The sequence below is a fragment of the Cryptosporidium andersoni genome, assembly GCF_001865355.1.
Source record: "Cryptosporidium andersoni isolate 30847 chromosome Unknown contig_7, whole genome shotgun sequence".
Classification (NCBI taxonomy): Eukaryota; Apicomplexa; class Conoidasida; order Eucoccidiorida; family Cryptosporidiidae; genus Cryptosporidium; species Cryptosporidium andersoni.
In genome coordinates this window covers 161,406-180,084 of record NW_027122910.1, presented here as the reverse complement: position 1 = coordinate 180,084, position 18,679 = coordinate 161,406, and the positions used below count along the sequence as shown (strand labels likewise).

At 30.5% G+C, this 18,679-nt stretch overlaps 11 protein-coding genes across 11 annotated transcripts; 6 read left to right on the top strand and 5 right to left on the bottom strand.

Annotated features, from left to right (window-relative positions):
• Positions 1-7: 7 nt before the first annotated feature.
• On the bottom strand, positions 8-349 carry cand_026180 (uncharacterized protein; the record flags this gene model as incomplete). Its single annotated transcript, XM_067212847.1, has 1 exon — positions 8-349. The coding sequence occupies one exon, from the start codon at positions 347-349 to the stop codon at positions 8-10; it is 342 nt and encodes a 113-aa protein (XP_067066570.1).
• Positions 350-557: 208 nt separating this feature from the next.
• On the top strand, positions 558-2,276 carry cand_026170 (uncharacterized protein; the record flags this gene model as incomplete). The annotated part of the gene is made up of 3 exons (XM_067212846.1): positions 558-1,657; positions 1,733-2,095; positions 2,168-2,276. The coding sequence occupies 3 exons, from the start codon at positions 558-560 to the stop codon at positions 2,274-2,276; spliced, it is 1,572 nt and encodes a 523-aa protein (XP_067066569.1).
• A 90-nt stretch (positions 2,277-2,366) lies between these two features.
• On the top strand, positions 2,367-2,861 carry cand_026160 (MED7 protein; the record flags this gene model as incomplete). The annotated part of the gene is made up of 1 exon (XM_067212845.1): positions 2,367-2,861. One exon carries the CDS (start codon positions 2,367-2,369, stop codon positions 2,859-2,861), a length of 495 nt encoding a protein of 164 aa, XP_067066568.1.
• A 58-nt stretch (positions 2,862-2,919) lies between these two features.
• cand_026150 (ubiquitin-fold modifier 1 precursor) lies at positions 2,920-3,329 on the bottom strand (the record flags this gene model as incomplete). Its single annotated transcript, XM_067212844.1, has 3 exons — positions 2,920-3,066; positions 3,130-3,187; positions 3,247-3,329. The coding sequence occupies 3 exons, from the start codon at positions 3,327-3,329 to the stop codon at positions 2,920-2,922; spliced, it is 288 nt and encodes a 95-aa protein (XP_067066567.1).
• Positions 3,330-3,451: 122 nt separating this feature from the next.
• On the top strand, positions 3,452-4,312 carry cand_026140 (uncharacterized protein; the record flags this gene model as incomplete). The annotated part of the gene is made up of 4 exons (XM_067212843.1): positions 3,452-3,489; positions 3,588-3,746; positions 3,837-4,207; positions 4,272-4,312. 4 exons carry the CDS (start codon positions 3,452-3,454, stop codon positions 4,310-4,312), a joined length of 609 nt encoding a protein of 202 aa, XP_067066566.1.
• Positions 4,313-5,463: 1,151 nt separating this feature from the next.
• cand_026130 (uncharacterized protein) lies at positions 5,464-6,060 on the bottom strand (the record flags this gene model as incomplete). The annotated part of the gene is made up of 1 exon (XM_067212842.1): positions 5,464-6,060. One exon carries the CDS (start codon positions 6,058-6,060, stop codon positions 5,464-5,466), a length of 597 nt encoding a protein of 198 aa, XP_067066565.1.
• A 526-nt stretch (positions 6,061-6,586) lies between these two features.
• Positions 6,587-10,492, top strand: cand_026120 (DNA-directed RNA beta subunit family protein; the record flags this gene model as incomplete). The annotated part of the gene is made up of 1 exon (XM_067212841.1): positions 6,587-10,492. One exon carries the CDS (start codon positions 6,587-6,589, stop codon positions 10,490-10,492), a length of 3,906 nt encoding a protein of 1,301 aa, XP_067066564.1.
• Positions 10,493-10,911: 419 nt separating this feature from the next.
• Positions 10,912-12,102, top strand: cand_026110 (GTP-binding protein; the record flags this gene model as incomplete). The annotated part of the gene is made up of 1 exon (XM_067212840.1): positions 10,912-12,102. The coding sequence occupies one exon, from the start codon at positions 10,912-10,914 to the stop codon at positions 12,100-12,102; it is 1,191 nt and encodes a 396-aa protein (XP_067066563.1).
• A 68-nt stretch (positions 12,103-12,170) lies between these two features.
• On the bottom strand, positions 12,171-13,943 carry cand_026100 (AAA family protein; the record flags this gene model as incomplete). Its single annotated transcript, XM_067212839.1, has 1 exon — positions 12,171-13,943. The coding sequence occupies one exon, from the start codon at positions 13,941-13,943 to the stop codon at positions 12,171-12,173; it is 1,773 nt and encodes a 590-aa protein (XP_067066562.1).
• A 251-nt stretch (positions 13,944-14,194) lies between these two features.
• cand_026090 (uncharacterized protein) lies at positions 14,195-16,726 on the bottom strand (the record flags this gene model as incomplete). The annotated part of the gene is made up of 1 exon (XM_067212838.1): positions 14,195-16,726. The coding sequence occupies one exon, from the start codon at positions 16,724-16,726 to the stop codon at positions 14,195-14,197; it is 2,532 nt and encodes an 843-aa protein (XP_067066561.1).
• A 261-nt stretch (positions 16,727-16,987) lies between these two features.
• Positions 16,988-18,589, top strand: cand_026080 (RNA recognition family protein; the record flags this gene model as incomplete). Its single annotated transcript, XM_067212837.1, has 1 exon — positions 16,988-18,589. The coding sequence occupies one exon, from the start codon at positions 16,988-16,990 to the stop codon at positions 18,587-18,589; it is 1,602 nt and encodes a 533-aa protein (XP_067066560.1).
• Positions 18,590-18,679: the final 90 nt, after the last annotated feature.

The window sequence follows — 18,679 nt, the reverse complement described above, 5'->3', positions numbered from 1 at the left end:
ATAATATTTACAAAATAAGTTCTTGGTTTATATCATTAAAAGGAGCAGATAAGGATACAGGATTGTATTCTTTGGCAAGTGACAATAAATATTGAGAATTCAAATAATCTTCAAGTTTATTATAAAAAAGTTGTTGCTTCTCCATATATCGCCTTTTTGATTGTATAGCTAAATTCTCAGTATCGAACAAGGTTACATGTATAAATCGATATCCATAAAAGCCTACTCCATAAAATATAATACCTGATAAAAATCCAAATAATACTGAATGGAATATTGATGGTCCTCTTATTATATTTATCCAAGGGCGTTTAATTTTATTTATAAATTTACTTGCCTTTAGAGACATCTGTCTATCCTGCATGCATGCAACTAAAAGAAATTTAGCTGACAAAGTGAAAAGTTGTAATTTAAATTTTTTATCTGTAAATTTTTAGTTTGCAAATCCCTTAATAAAAATTTTCAGTACAAGATTCACAATTAATAGGCGCTTGTAGTAATTAAACCAAAGTGTTAACTACATCAAATACTGACCAATATTAAAGGTGCAGGAATTTATGGAATTTAAAGAAATAAGGAAATGCAGCTTTTATTTAAATTCTAAATCCCGTAGTTGTAAATTTCCGGTATTTGGTGATTCTATTTACTGTATATTCCACTTACGAATAATAGATAATATACAAGTTATTCAAGATAAAAACTCCCATAATAGGAATATTAAAGATAAGCTTGTACTTTGTCCAATAGATCGTAAACATTATATTTCAATTACTAATATGTTATCCCATATTCGGAAGTGCTCTAAAGTAAGAGATATTGCATATGAATTATCTCAGCCATTTTGTATACAGACAAGTGAGCCTCCTCTATCTCTTCAGAATAAATTTCAAGCATTACTAGATATACAAAATCTTATTAAATCTACTAATATGGACAAGATTTGTGAAGAAAATCTAAATAACAGAAGAAATGATTTGATAAAAAACCTTGAGTCAAAATTAGAATTTTTGGATTTGTTATATAGGGAATGTCTTCATCATCTACCCTATAACCCTTATGAAGTTGAAAAAATAGATAATAAGCTTGAAGAAACTATAAATAATCAGATTCTACGAAATAAGCATGATATACAAGCTTTTGATATCTTTAATACATGCCTTAAAGATGGATTTATTCAAAATAAAGAGAATAGATTCGATTATGATACTTCAAAGTGTATGTTTGTAGAATTTGGAGCTGGTAATGCATTACTAACTCATTGGTTTATTAAACTTATAATAGAGAATATACAAAAGAATTCAGGAAGTACACAGATCAGTGATTTACGTGCCATATTAATTGATAAGGAATCTAGGAGAAAACAGCTTGAAAAACATAGTAAATTTATCAAAAGCTTAAGATTAAGACTAGATATTGAAACATTTGATTTTAAATCTTTAATTGAAGCCTGTGAAACAGGTAATAGTGATTTGATGTATTTTTCATTTTCTAGTGGATATATTCCCTGGTTACTAGAATATTTAGTTAAAGCAGATATATGGATCCCTAATATTCCAAAAGATGTAAATCCTTCAGAATATTTAAGAAAGATAGAACCAAATAAATTAAAAGATATTTTAACTCTTTTATCTCGTGGAGGAGGTCCCGACGTTAAGAAGTAAGTTTATATAACTGTTTATGAATGAGATGTAATAGTTACTATTTATCAATTTCTGTTTTACTGTATATATAGGATTGAAGATAATATCAAAGATAATATCATTAATCGGCCAATTAATCATCTTTTTATTTTTGCAAAACATCTCTGTGGATGTGGTTTCGATTTAGCACTAACATCGTCTATTGATGCAATACAAAAACTTAATAGTGGTTCTACTGTATATATTGCTATGGCAGGATGTTGCCATCACCGCTGTAATTCTAAGCAGCATCTTGGAACTGAATTAATTACATCCTCATCTAAATGGGAAAGTTATTTCAGTTCAGATGAAGATTGTTTTGACTTCATTACTTTTGTTTCATCATGGGCTACAGGAGCCACTGATTGGCGTCAAAATGAAGGCTACAAAGCCAAATTTATACTTGATACATGTCGGTAAGTTTAGAAAATATTTTAATTAAAGAAAGAGAGGTAGTAGAATATAAATAAACTTTTTTGATTTATCAGGATACAATGGCTTAGGTCTAAAGGGTTTATGAATGTCAAACTAATTAATTACACAAGTAAACACGTAACACCAGAAAATGTGTTATTAATTGCATCCAAACAAGTATAACCGCCACATTTTGGCGGTATAAGAGGTACCAAACTCTAAAAAGTGACAATATAAAACTTAAAGATTTAATTTTTCAATATTAAGATAAACATGGCTGAAACAAATAAAGGTCAAGAAGTTGTCTCAGCATTCCCTCCTCCTCCTCCTTACTATAAATTATATAACTCAGAAGAGACAGCATTAGAATCTCCACCATGTATAATTGGTCCATTTATGTGCTTTGGGTCAATACTATCCTCAGAAATAAATATCCCCCCATTAGATAGCGATACAAGCCTATATAACCAAGAAAATTTGGATTTAATTCAAGAACTACGCTGTTTAAACAGCTTATTTCAAGAGAATATCCTTAATTTGTTCAAAAAAAGTGGTCAAGGAAGTATAGAGGTATCGGCAATTAAACACATAGTTAAGATACATTCAAATATGAGCCATATATTGGAGAAGTTAAGATTAATACAAGCATATCATCTTATTATGAAACAATTAGAATTACAAATTCAAGAAAAAAAAGAGCTTATAGAACAGATGAGGCAACTTTTAACAAAATGTAATGAAAATACTATATCTAGTGATATTATTTAACTGAAATTCTTTAAATACAAAATACTATATATATTGAATATTAAATAATTCCTTATATTTAATATCTATTAAATCCTACACGGTCACGTGGAATAAGTTGTAAATCGCCCCCATGCTTAAGAAATACTTGACTAGCTGTATTGTTAGGATTTACTCCTACTCCCTCCATTGTTATTATTGCACTTGTAGTTGCAGATACCTTAAACTGCACACACATACCAATTTATTCAAGTAGTTTTAAAAATTCAAAATATAATTAATTACTTACTTGTTCTGCTGCAAATTTTACTACTGCTGTAAATGGTGTATCCTCAGGTACAGATAAACTGTTGTTTACAGATCATACATAAGTTTAATCAATTTTATCTTCAACATTGTAACTTACATCTTATATGGGTTTTTTCTATCAGATGCCAATGTAATCTTAAATGTTACTTTTGTATTTGAGCTATTAGGAAGTGAAGACATTATTCTAAATGTATACGCAAACTATTACTATAACGCGAACCTTCTACTCCTGCGGGTTGAAAATTACTACATTGTGTAATCTTAAGTATATTTATTACACAAATATCTTTAATACAATTTAAATGCTTATTTCTTTTAAAATTATCACATATATTATATGGTAAGTATTACTCAGAGTAAACATCATTCTTCGACCTATTCATATAATTAATATTCAATATATCATTCATATTTATATATTTCAATAATATTCTTTAGCCTAATACTATATAAAAGTGTTACAAATGCTTCAAAGCTTCCAGGAGCTAGAATTATTGGACTTATTCAGGCTTCTTCAGAGACATTCTTGACTACCCGTGTTTTTATTAGTGGATACTTTGATTCTGTACAACCTAATTCTAAAGGACACTTTGTATTGTAAGTTCACTCTTTTTTTAAATACTTATTATATAAATAAATAAATTCTCTCAATTATCTTAAATATTTCTCCCTAATAACTTTTTTTAGTGATAATATACCCCCAGGGAAGTATATTCTAAAAATTACAAGTTCAGAAAATAGATACCCAATATATGAAATTTTAGTAAATGAGGTACAATTGCAAGAAGGAGGTATATTTAAAGTATCGGCTAGTTTATATAATATAGAAAGTAGAATGGCTGAAGAAAAGATACCCCATCCTATTATTGTAACTCCAACGTATTCAGCATACAATAATGAGGAACAGGAAAATATAATCACTACTATAATGGGTTTGCTGAAAAATCCTCTGACAATTGTTTCTATTATTTCTCTATTTGTTGCATTTATATTACCTAAACTACAAGAAGGATTAGATGCAGAAACAATGGAAGAATTGACAGGAAATATACCTGGTGGTAAGTAAACGCGGTAATTACACGTATCATGTAGCACTAATAATTTTTTATTTTTTTATATTAGGTGATTATCACTCTAAATTCCTATCTAATATTTCAACGTAATTAAAAATAGAAAACAAAATTTAAGAATTAAATTTCATTTTGGGAAGCTATAAATTTTGCATATACTGTAATCTAGAAGTCTTAAAATCATAGATATTATCTTTAATTATCTTTAAGTACTTTGTAAATATAGTCTTTACACTTATAGTAAATTTATTACACTTTAAATAAAATATGTAGTACAAAGACTCAAGTGGTTCACTTTTCATTAATTAATTGGGATAATCTTGAAGATCAAATATATATACAGTTATAACCCACGTAATATTATTTGGAATCCTATCAATTAAAATTAAAACATAAAACTTCAAATGACCCTTAAGAGTATTTTGCATAAATAATGAAATTCCTAAACTATACATTCTAAAGTAACTATTTGATATTTGTCTTATCTTTATTTTCAAAATAAAGAAATAATAATTACAATTATTTGAAAAGATTACATCTATTTATTTCAGGTATATATTATCTTTGATATATCAAATTTTATTCCTATTTTATTTAAGTATATTTATAATCTTTTATTTATTAAATATATATTCTGATATTATACATATTATGTATAATAATAAAGAAATATCTTAAATTCATGTAACTTCTAAGAATTTAAATATACAAGATGTATAAACTAAATAAACTAAATAATAAAGAAATAAACTATAGAAGAGTTATACAACTTATTTGTATAATAAATGAGTTCCTGATTAATAGATACAAATTTCAAATGATTGGGAGATCTTCAGAATTAATAATTGCAATAAACTATAAATAATTTCAGCCTAAAATTTCTAAATACAGATTTGAAACTAATTGTATAATCTTATTTTAAAAAATAAAATGAAATATTTGATATTAAATTAAATAATCTTGGGATAAAAATTCAATTAAAGTTTCAGATTAAATATTTGGTTCATTAAGTTCTTTAAATATTAATATAAATTCGTTAACTTATGACTAAATCAGGAGCAATCTAATCAATGTTTACAGAATTAAGATTTTTAGTAATAATTGGATAAATGAAAAAAGTATACTAATTAATATTTTAAAATAATAAATGAGAGATATATAATAAATATTATAAATACTTTGAAACATAAATTCAAATATTTGAAAATATTACAAATTAAAATGATAATTTATTCGTATATTTATCAAAATCTTAAAAAACTTTTTCCATTTAGTGTATATCTATATGGAATAATTGGATTATCATCAGATGAATAACTTTCATTGTATTTCAATAATTGTTCTGCAGATTGAAATTCCCAACCACTTCCTCCAACAGAGTATATGCAATATAGTGAGTATACAATTTTTAACAAACAATAACCTAAGGCAATATTAAATAACATGAAATTCAAGTGTAATGTAGCAATAATTGACAATTGAATAATTTCCTTATCTAAAGTAGATTTATCTATACATAACTCAATGAATTTAGAGAGTTGATTGTTATGTAAAGAAACATCTTCAATGATTTTAGGGCAATATTTTATATTTTCTACATAAATTATACCACATTTTTGGATCCAAATGTCAATATCTCCGATGTTCGGATACCACAAAGTATATTCATTAATTTTAAGTAAAAAATTATCTGATATATTAAAAATACAATAATTAAGATAAGAGTCATCATTATTAAGTAAATTAATTAAGATTCCAATTGCTAAAATAACACATATTAAGTGTATTTTGATTAATAATAAACAAAATATTGCAAGTTTTCTTGATCTAATAAGAAGCATTCCTATTATGGTTATAGAATATAAGAAAGTAATAAGATTATATATGCTAAATAGCATGGGATATTTAGTATAAAATAAAGAAGTAATTGTTTTACCTTGGTATAATACTAATAGTTGAAAGATAATTATAAAATTAAAAGATAAAGTAGACCAAATTGTTAGGAAATATCCCAAAGATATGTTACAAAATCCATTATATGTTGACCAAAAAAAAGGTTTAAACTTTGAGTTATCTCTAAAGACCATATTTCGAATTTCTGCATCAGTAAATATTTGATTTTAAAGAATATGAATTAAAGCATATAAATTCCTGAATTTCCCAACAATAAAAATGATTGGTAAAGAACTAAGTGATATTTCACTATTTGAATATTTCAATACCCCTTAGTAATTCAAGAACTTTTCATTTCTGGGTATTGATTGCAGCTGATAACAAATATAAGTCAGCGCCTAAGAAGTGTTATAGGACGACAGTCGGTATCTGCCATTTTATATGGCAAATTAAGGAGTCGAAATTTGGTTATTTATGGATTTTGAGTATCGAGAGAGATTATTAGAAGCTGTATGGCCTCATATAGAGTCTTTTAATTGTTTCTTATTGACAGGATTAAATAATATTGTAATAAATTTGCCATCTATTTATATAGATTCCGATTACGTTATAGATGACTGCGAGTTAAATGTTGGATATATCCCTAGAGAATATTTAAGAATTAAAGTAACTTGTATAAAAGTTGGCAAACCAATTTTTGGATCTACAGAGTCTTCTAATACGAAGATGTACCCATGCAGTGCTAGAAATGGTCACCTGAGTTATAGTGCCCCCTTATGGATTGAATTTGAATGTTATAACTCGTCTTCAAAAGATCTAATCAGGCATAATTTATTTGCAGGTTCTATACCAATTATGGTTCGGAGTTTAGCATGCCACCTTTATAGCTTGAGTCCTAATGAACTGGTTGCAAATGGAGAAGATCCCAATGAAGTTGGTGGTTATTTTATAATTAATGGAAATGAGAGAGTTATTAGATATGTTATTCAGCAAAGGTGTAATTATCCAGTTGGATTAAAAAGACTCAGATTTACAAGTAGGGATATTTTTGGAACAGAATATGCTATATTACTACGTTCATTAAGAAATGATGGGACATCTACTGCAAATTATTTGTATGGTACAACTGATAATCAGTGTGTATATCGTATATTATTAAATAGACAAGAATGGTTATTGCCATTTTGGAACGTTTTACTTGCTGTTGGTTCTATTTATGATGCAAAAACGTTGAGAAACAAGATTTTACAATATTGCTGCAATACTCGGGATGAATATGACCCTCTTTATAGTGTCATAAATATGTTGACTATAGAATGGGGACTTGATAATTCAAGTGGTGTAGAAAATTGTGTAATACCACCATCTTATGATGGTGCATTTGGTGATATTGAAATTATTGAGAACAGGCATCTTCATAATTTAGGGAAGTTAGTTTGGGAAGGTGTAGTATTTTATTTACCTCCTGGGAGCTTATACCAGGATGCAGGAAGATTTATAATTGATAATCACATATTAGTTCATTTACCAGAGTGGAATGCAAAGCTTGAGTGTTTAATATTGATGTTTATAAAACTACTAAAGCTTCAATATGGACAAATCCGTGAAGAGTCTATAGATTCATTTGCATATCAAGAAATTTTATCTTCTGGTAATTTATATGCTTCTGTTCTTAAGGATGCAATTTTTAGTTTTCTTCAGAAGATTAGAATGATTTATATTACTGAAATAAGGAATAGGAATTCTTCAAAAAGTGAAAAAGAAGCAAGTGATGAGTTACCATTACCATATTCTTCTGCTGCTTTGGATCTTTTAAGGGATGATGGTTTTTTCAAGACTAGCTTGACTCGCAATATTTCTATGATACCTAAACGTATACAATACTTTATGGCAACTGGAAATATTAAGACAACTCAATTAGATCTTCAACAACTCTCTGGATGGACTGTTGTTGCAGATAGACTCAATTTTAATAGATTCTTATCTCACTTTAGAGCTGTTCATAGAGGTCAGTTTTTTACAACTATGAAGACAACGGATGTAAGGAAATTAATGGGAGAGACCTGGGGATTCTTATGTCCAGTACATACTCCTGATGGTGAGCCTTGTGGTTTATTATTACATTTATCACAAGATACCATTCCAGTGACACAATTTGAGATTCAGAGCACACTTAAAAGTTTGAGAGATTATTTAGTTGGGCAGAATATACCTTGTGATGATGGATTAGGAACTTTATCAATTCAATGGGGGAGTCTAAATTTAGATGATGTATATGTTCCTGATTTGTCGAAATCAGTACCTGTTATGTTAGATGGGAGGGTTATGTTTCATATTCCCAAGTCAAAATTTACATTCTGGCAGGAGAAGTTGAGAAATTTGAAGTGGAGCAAAACTCCTTCTATATTACCAGTACATACTGAAATAGCCTGTATACCACCTGATTGTGGAGTATTTAGTGGAATATTCATGTTTACAGCTCCTGGCAGGTTAGTAAGGCCAGTTTTACATTTAAAATCTAATAAAATTGATTGGATTGGACCTCTTGCTCAACCCTGGATGGATATAGGCGTAACTGAAGAAGAGACTCAAAAATCCATTAAACTATACAATCTACAAATGAAACTTTTTGGATTATACAAAAATGACAATATCACATCTGATATAGAGACCACAGATAATATAGATAAAAATCAGATTGAAGAAATTATTAAAAAGGATTATACTCTTGGGTGTAATCCAGTAATGTATACTCACCAAGAACTTCATCCAAGCACTATTTTATCAATTACAGCGAGTTTAATCCCCTATGCTCATCATAACCAAAGTCCAAGAAACATGTATCAATGTCAAATGTTAAAACAAACTATGGGTACTCCATGTTATAGTTACCCGTATAGAACTGATAACAGGATGTATAGAATAATTACCCCTCAAAACCCTTTGGTTATAACTAAAGGATATGCTTCTTATGGATTTTCAGAATATCCAACAGGTACAAATGCCATTGTAGCTGTTATATCACATTCAGGTTACGATATGGAAGATGCTATGGTTTTGAATAAAGCATCTTATGAGAGAGGAATTTTTCATGCTTGTGTATACAAAACAAAAATTTTGTTTGCAGCTCCTAATTCTGTTATAAAGAAGAGTGATGCTGAATCTTATAGATTTCATAATATTGGACCAGATGGGAAGTTAGTTATTAAAGAATTAGGGGCTGATGGGTTACCTATGATTGGCCAAAAATTAGTTAAAGGATCTCCAATGTGTAGAGTTGAAAAATTGGGATCTGGAGGGGTCATCTCTAATGCTATAGTTCAAACTTACCATGATGATGAGGAAGCTTATGTTGAGAAGATAAATAGAATTGGAAGTGGTTTGTCTACTGAATCACATTCAGATTCTACTTTAGGGGGATCTGAGGGATCTGAATATAGTTCTAGATATGGCGAAAAGATATCTTTAAAACTTAGAATTGTAAGAAATCCAATGGTTGGGGACAAATTTGCTTCTAGGCATGGACAAAAAGGTATCTTATCAATGTTATGGCCTCATGAAAATATGCCTTTTGGTGAATCTGGAATAGTTCCCGATATTCTTTTTAATCCACATGGGTTTCCGTCTCGTATGACGGTTGGAATGTTGATTGAATGTATGGCTGGAAAAGCTGCCTGTTTACATGGTGCATCTGCTTTAGATGCCACTCCCTTCCATCGAAATATAACGGACAAACAAACTATACTAGAGGATAAAGAAATGGGTATTGATTCATCTAAACAATCTACTGTAGATTACTTTGGAAAAGCCTTATTGAAAACTGGATTTCAGTACTTTGGTTGTGAACCTTTATTCAATGGAATGACTGGGACTGAAATGCCTTGTCATATATTTATGGGAGTTATATATTATCAGAGATTACGTCACATGGTTGCTGATAAGGCCCAAGTCCGTTCTACAGGTCCTATTGATGCATTAACTAGACAACCAGTTAAAGGACGCAAACGTCATGGTGGTATTCGATTTGGTGAGATGGAAAGAGACTCATTAATATCTTATGGAGTGAGTTCTATTATTTCAGATAGACTCCTAAGATGTTCTGATGAACATAAAGCTTATGTCTGCCCACATTGTGGATTAATTTTTTCTGCTATATTACCTAGGAAAACAACAAATTTCCAAAACAGATTGGCCACTACACTACCTCGTGTTGCTATTTGTAAAGTTTGTAAAATTTCCTGTAGATTAATTACTTTACCTTATGTGTTTAGGTATTTATGTAATGAGCTAGCTACAATGAATATTGTTATTCGCCTTGAGTTAGAACAAGAAGATATCCCAATTTCAATAAAAAGAAATGCAAGAGATAAAAGTAGTTAAATCCCCTATTTTTCATAATATAGTAGTTATAACTCTTTTATATCAATACTTACTAATCCAAAATTAATTTTACTATTTAAATAGAAGTAGATCATATTAGAAATAAATTAATGTATAATCTAGTTTCATAACTTTAGTATCTTCCCAAACTTAAGGAATATATAAGGGTGTATCTTACTACCTTAATGTTGTCTCACTTCTTTGGAGACAAATATTAACAGATAAAATTCAGTTTATATCTGAAATTATAAGTATAAAACTTCACCCTTTTGCACTAATTTAGACAAGATATTGATTTATGGCGCCAATTGTCTCCACTGTAGTACTAGTTGAAAATAACGAGACACTTTTAAGATTCCAAGTAGTAAAAGTTATATTAGTAGTTGACATTAACTCAGATAAATCAACTCTTTTGTATAATGCCACCAAAAAAACAGACTCAAGAGGTCAAGATCTTGTTGGGACGTCCTAAAGGTAATCTAAAAATGGGTTTAGTAGGACTTCCTAATGTAGGCAAATCTACAACTTTCAATCTCCTATGCAAGCAAGCTGTACCAGCAGAGAATTTCCCTTTCTGTACAATTGAGCCTCATGAAGCACGGATGAATGTACCTGATGAACGTTTTCGTACTTTATGCAGATATTTCAAACCCAAGAGCGAAGTTCCAGCAACATTGACAATATTTGATATTGCAGGTCTGGTGCCAGGAGCTCACAAAGGTGAAGGATTAGGAAATGCATTTCTATCTAATATACAAGCAGTAGATGGAATCTATCATGTTGTTCGGGCATTTGAGGGCGATGAAATTGTCCACACAGAAGGAGAAGTTAATCCAGTTAAAGATATTGAAACTATTAGTAATGAATTAAGAATGAAAGATTTAGAAAGAGTTGAAAAACTTATTGTTGAATTAGTTAGAATTACTAAAGATGGTACAGATAGGACTAAGAAGGAACAGTGTAACTCTCTGCAGATACTAAAGAACGTGTTAACATATCTAAAAGCAGGTAACTGGATCAGCAATAAGAGTGACTGGAAATTTAATGAAATTGAGGTACTGAATGAACACCAATTTCTTACTGCTAAGCCTGTTGTATATCTTGTAAATTTATCAGAAAAGGACTATATCAGACAAAGGAATAAATTTTTACCTAAAATAGCTGAATGGGTTAAAAATAATATTGATGGTTGCATCATTCCATATAGTGCTGAATTTGAGTCAAAACTTGTCGAATTCACAACTGATGAAGAGAAAACTCAATATATGAAAGATGTGGGGGCATCTAAAAGTATGATAGATAAAATTATTAATACTGGTTACTCAGCTTTAAATCTTCTACACTACTTTACTGCTGGTGAGGATGAGGTGAAGTGTTGGACAATTAGGAATGGTACAAAGGCTCCTCAGGCTGCAGGAATTATTCATTCAGATTTTGAGAGAGGTTTTATTTGTGCCGAAGTGTACAAATATAATGACTTAATTGAACTTGGTTCAGAAGCAGCCATAAAGGCAGCTGGGAAATATATGCAGAAAGGAAAGGATTACATAGTTGAGGATGGAGACATTATATTTTTTAAATTCAATGTAACAAATACATCTAAGAAATGAATATAAATATATAAGCATTAGTAATATAATTTTATCTATTTATTACAAAATCCTAGCTATAGTGAAATTTAAGTTAGATATTTATTTACTAAAATTTGCTGTGTAAAGTATTCAAAGTCCGAGACACTTATCGGCGATGTATTATTAGGTCCTTTAATTGTGCAGTTAGTAACCTCTTCAATGATTTCTTTATGTGCATAAGTAACTTCAGATTCCTTTGAATTTGTTAACATTTGTGACAACTCTTCAACACTTGGGTATAACATCAAACTTTGCCTTTTAATCCTATCTATTAGCCATTTAGGTAATTGTTTGGGATTCAATCTTGTTGTGAAAATAATCATCAATCCATTCAATTTTGGAGTTATTTCTTTATTCTGATTGTTATCTATAGATAAACTCTTACTTTCTAATTGTATCTCTTCTATTTTCAATACTGAATCCAGTATATATATAAGGGTAGAAGTAAGTTCTTGATGGATCTTAGTCCTAATATTATCATCGCTCCTAAATTCTATGCCAAAGGAATTCCCAAGAATATCCTCAATGTCATCAAATACTAGTATACAAGGTCTTGTTAGGTATGCCTTTTCAAACAAACTACGTAAATTTCTTGTCGTTATTCCATGCAAAGAGTTAATAAGTTCAGTCATCTTACCAAGTATTAAATTAACCTTTGGATGGATAGAAGTGAGGCTTCTAACAAGGGTACTTTTACCACATCCAGGAGGGCCCCAAAGTAGCCAAGTAATTGGATAGGTTATCTTAGAATTTTCAGTTGAGAATTGGTCTACCATTAAATAAATTACTTGTTTCATATATTGTCGAAGTTCACATAATCCTATAAAATCTTTATCTATTGATATTTTACTCGAAATTAACATATCTAAAGATGAGCTGGTTTTCTTAGTAAGTCTTGATCTATTCAAGTGTTCAATACATTCCTTGATATCTTCAAATGTTATTTTTACCTTGTTTTGAGTTTGAAATATTTCAGAACAAATTAAACCTTTTAATATTGGTTGACCAATTTTTTTTCTTTTAACGTATGTTACAAGTTGTTGTGTTATTTCATAAACCTTTGACAAATTACAATTCATCCCAAGTACGCTAGTAATAGCATTTAGTGCTTCAGCTTCAATTTCAGTCTCAAGTATTTCTTGAATAAATAGCCTTACATTAGAAATACTAGTGTCCCAAGTCATTGGAACAACAATATCTAGGAGACCACTAAAGATAAAGTCTGGTGGTTTAGAGAAAGGGAAAATCAATATTAAATAAACTTTTGGCCTGCTATATTGAATATTCCATCTTTCTATAAATCTCACTAGAATTCTTTCAATAGCTTCTTCCGTGTTATCAGATGGACTTTCAAAAGTACCTTTATTCAGTTGATCATCTGGATTCTTGTAGTTATCACCCCTAGATCTTGCTGATAGTTTAAAATGAATTCCGTCATATACTTCAAAAACAATAAATATAATGTCAAAAGCTTCACTTTCTTCAATTAAAGTGTGAATTTCATCTTGCAATCTCTCTTCTAAAGTTAATATCAGCCCACTAGGAACCATGAGGTATTTCTTAGTTAAAGAAATCAAGGATAATTCTTCAATTCTACATTTCAATGGGCTATTGGAGATATATAATTTGTCGATTTCATCTTTAATTACATCTAGTATCAGCGGTTTGATAATATTTGATAATAAATTTTCAGTTTCTTTATATATACAAATTGAATTACAATCAAAAATAGATAAAGAGGAAACTTCAAAAGTACATTTAAGAAATCCACGCAATATTTTTAGTGTATAAGAGTTTAGTAAAGCTTTTGACTTAGCCATCAGGTTTTTTACTTCCTAGTGATATCTTTTTATTAGTATATTAGAAGTAGTCGCAAAGAGACAGAAGACAGTGCATCACCGCATGACTTGATAATAAAGTTTTTGTACTACAGAACAAAATTTATAAAGTAATTTTGATCTAACTATATAGCATTCTAATATGAATCGTCCCAGTATAAAATCCCAATGTTTAAATTTCATAAATTGTCATATTATTTATATCTCACTATATCTTTTATGACTAGAACAAGTTAATCACTGGACATGATAAGATAATATATTTCATCAACATCACATGATAAGAAGGGATTAAGTGTAAGGACCCCCCTTATTTCTACAGGTTGAAAATACTTCTTTAATTTGTCTTTGTGTTGCACTACACTTGCAATATCTGCATCCAGAGTATTTCTAATGGCTGTAAAGGGATCCCAGTAGCTAACAAAAGATTCTAAACTAGGAGCATTTGAATAAGTGAGTCTCGTCACATTGTTCATACTTGGAGAGACTAAATCCTGAGCTTTAGGAATATGAAATGTAAATAACCGTTGAATTTGATTTGCAATATTATTCAATAATAATGCTAAAGCAGATGCATCATCGGGTGTCATTGACTCAGCTCGTGCAGAGACTGCCACCTGTAAGATTTGTTTAAGGACAACTTGGATTGTTTTATCTACAAGATATCCAAAGCATTTTAAATAAATATTCATTGCCAGTGTACTAGAAAAAGTAGAAGCTAATTGTTTAAGACGTTGAATAGCAGAAATGGAGCTTGTTTCAGCCTCAATATATACATCATCATATGACATTTGCCGAATATTTTCAACAGAGAGTCCTTTATCAATAAGAGATGTTTCTATACATTTCACTTCAGCCTCAATTAAATTTGAAAATGCAGTCTCTTGTAATTTTCTTAAAGTTAAAATCATATCAACAAATGATCCTATTTGACCAAGTGGAGTAGGTAGTTTATTTCCATAAGTAAAAGGGAAAAGCACCAGATGATGAATAATATATGAGCAGTCTGTATAAAATGTTGCTGCAAATAGAGGATCATTCAGAAGCTTTGAGCTATGGAATGCAGGTCTTAGCATAATAAAAAGCATAACTAATTCACGGACCAAATAATATCCTTGCTTTGCAGCACCTGTACAATGCTTTTGATTATTCTGAATAGCTTCATCAAGTATTTGATGTAACTTTTGAACGAATAAATATGTAGAAGTAGTAATTCCACAAGATGGAAGTGACAGAAAACTCTCATTTGTTTCTTGGATTGAATTTACAGTATTATCCATACATAGTCCACTTCCAACTATTGAAATCTTACTTAGTAAGTCATTAGATTTATCTATAGGTTTACCACTTTGAACTCCACATTGTTTCAATAGATTTGTAAGTGACCCAATTTCTGTAGAATCATCTACTAAAACTATTGATGTATCGTCCTTCATAATCCACTCTCTAGCTAGTGATAGAGCTTCAATTTTCTTTTCCTCGTATCTTGTAGTCTCTAATTGGCCTACATAAGATGTAATAGTATTTTCATTAAGAGGAATTAACTGAAGAGAACGTGCATGAATTTCTAAATCTCTTAAAAGTTGTCCATCTCTAGAATTTGGAGTTACTAAACCATATAATAGACGACGACTAAGCCAGCTCCAGAGAGATTTCCCAAAAGAAGAAAGAATATGAATATTACCAGCTAGACAGTATTCTACTAAAAAGTTTAATATTGATGATATAACTGGTATCACATAATCATATACTGTCAAATTAGATGAAAGTTTGGTTTCACCTTTTTCCTGTGAGGACACTTTATAGCTCCACTTATTCTCTGATACTTCTCTAGTTATCTCTGGAATAAGACAATATTTACATTCGGAATCATTCGAAATCTTAATACACTTCTCAATAAGAGGATCCAAAATCTTATTTATACATAATCTACAGATGTGATCAATATGCTCATCTAATATTCCAACAGAAGATAAGGCATACCATATATCTTGAAGTTTCACACAAAACATTTCACCCTCTTTGTAGTAAAATGAATCTTCAGAATCTTGACAGCTATCTGAAGTTATATTTTGATTTAAACAATTACTTGGAAATGTAATTCTTACTGTAATTTCGTTATCTTTTATCATAAATATCTTCTTAAAAAGTTTCTCCACAGTACTAACTAATTTCCCACGTCGAAACAAGTACTCCATCATAATGTCTTCAAATACATTATTGTCAAAAGAAGCTATATCTGTTAAATGTGCATTATTTCCCCCTACAATGTTATTTTCATCAAGTGATATATCCTTAAGTTTATTATACGCATTGCAAAGGGCATCTGCAGCCATATCAAATTCATTTTGAGCAAGATATATGTCAAATTCCGCAAATATTGATTGTAACCAACTCATTACTTCAAAAACCGAACAAACTGAATCTAGAGTATCTATTTCACTCTTTATCTTGCATATTTTAGCCTTTTCATCTACTTCTTGTGCTGAGTCTGTAGACTCCATCAAATTCTCTAATCTCAATTTTATATCCTTCAAGCTCCTAGTTGTGCCACATATTTGGTTGTGAATATTATCAAGTTGTTGTGCTGATTTTACATAGTTAACATTCCTAATTTCGATACTGGATAAAATATTAGATTGAATTTCTTTTAGTTCGCTTTTAATAATTTCCAAAGCACCTTCTAAATATTTTGATGTCACCGAATCCCCACCACATTCCAAATATGTCTTCAAGTTACTTTTAAGACGTTCCAATGTGCTCATTAGGATACCTCTCCTACTCTTGAAGATGAAAGGGTCCCTCTAGTTGCAGTACACCACCACCACCACCTATTTAACCTTATATAGTGGGGTTTAAATTTAGCGCCATCTTGTCTGTTTGTTAAATCTAGTGACAGATTGACCGCCATTTATTATTTTTTTTTTCGTCTACTGCATCTTGGAAAATAAAAGTTAAATTTGTACGCTTTAAAATATTCGAGGCTTTTTTCTTGCTGAAGAAACTGCTGGATTATTCTTGCATAAATGTTAGATGATGATGTTACGGAAAAAAATTCAATTAATGGACCTGAACAATTGAATGTCTATAATAGCTCAACTAGTAATAACTCAGATGAATCACCCAAGAAAAAAGAAGATAGCAATTCAGCGAATGAAGAGGAGACGGAAAATAGTGGAGTAGATAGTGGGCGTGTAGACATCTCAAAAGCTGAGAAGATTGAATCTCCTAAGGAGATTTATCATATCCCTCGAAGGAGATCAAGAAGCCCCAGCACCGACAACAATGACAAGGAGGAATCAAATACAGGTAGATCTATATCTCCACTTAGATCAGATGATTCCAGTAGAAAAAAGAGGAGACGAGGGTCTTCTGGTTGGGATGCTCCATTTAATCCTGATGTGAGCCAACTAATGCCTAATATGAAACAAGCAAATGTAGGCCAGATGATGGGGTCAAGTAATATTGCACCTAGACAAGTAACTCAAGGAGCTCGTATATATGTTGGTTCACTAGATTACTCGTTAAGCGAAGCAGATTTGAGACAAGTATTTGGTTCTTTTGGAACTATTATTAATATTGACATGCCCCGTGAGGGGAATCGTTCAAAGGGATTTTGTTTTATTGAATATACAACTCAAGAATCTGCTGAGATGGCCTTAGCAACAATGAATAGATTTGTATTGAAGGGCAGGCCAATAAAGGTTGGTAGACCAACGAATGCTATTGTATCAAATAATCAAAACAATACTAATTCAATGGGCAACCATACTGGTATGGTGGGAATGCCAGTATTACCTCCTGAAAATACAAATGCAAATATTCCACCACATCAAATTCCTCAAAATCCCCCTCAAAATCGTATATATATAGGTTCTGTACCTTATTCTTTTACTCCTGATGATCTTAGACATATCTTTAAGGCTTTTGGAGTAATTCTGAGTTGTCAATTAATACCCTCTGTAGAGAAACCTGGAACTCATCGTGGATATGGTTTTATTGAATTCGGAACACCAGATCAAGCCAAATTAGCTATTGAAACAATGAATGGCTTTGAAGTTGGAGGTAAGCAGTTGAAGGTTAATGTTGCTACAGCACTGAAACCTTCAAACTCTATATCATCAAATCAGATCCCAATTGTTTCTCCAACATTACAAAATGTAATGTCTCAACAAATTCCGCCCACATTAGCAATACCACCTACTATGGCAATACCCCCAGTACTATCTATGCCAAATGTCGCTCGATTACCACCTAACTTATATCAACCACCCAATATCCCAGTACCTTATCCTGCAAATTCTTACCCAATTATTCCGAACTCAACATCAAACTCAAATGTTATTTTATTAACAAATATGATTGGCCCTGAAGAAGTTGACGATGAATTAAAAGAGGAAGTGAAGATTGAATGTAGTAAATATGGGAAGGTTTATGATGTTCGTATACACATTTCAGATCATGTTTCTAAACCAAGTGATAGAGTAAGGATATTTGTAGTTTTTGAAACCAACACTATGGCTCAAATAGCTGTGCCGGCTCTTAATAATCGGTGGTTTGGTGGAAATCAAGTTTATTGTCGGTTATATAATACTGAAAGATTCTATTCATCATTTTATGATGATTAAATGTGTATATGATCTCTGTTGACAGTATCAGAACTGTTACTTAATTTCTTTTATAGGTGAAATATAACTTAGTTCTTTTATATTGTAAAT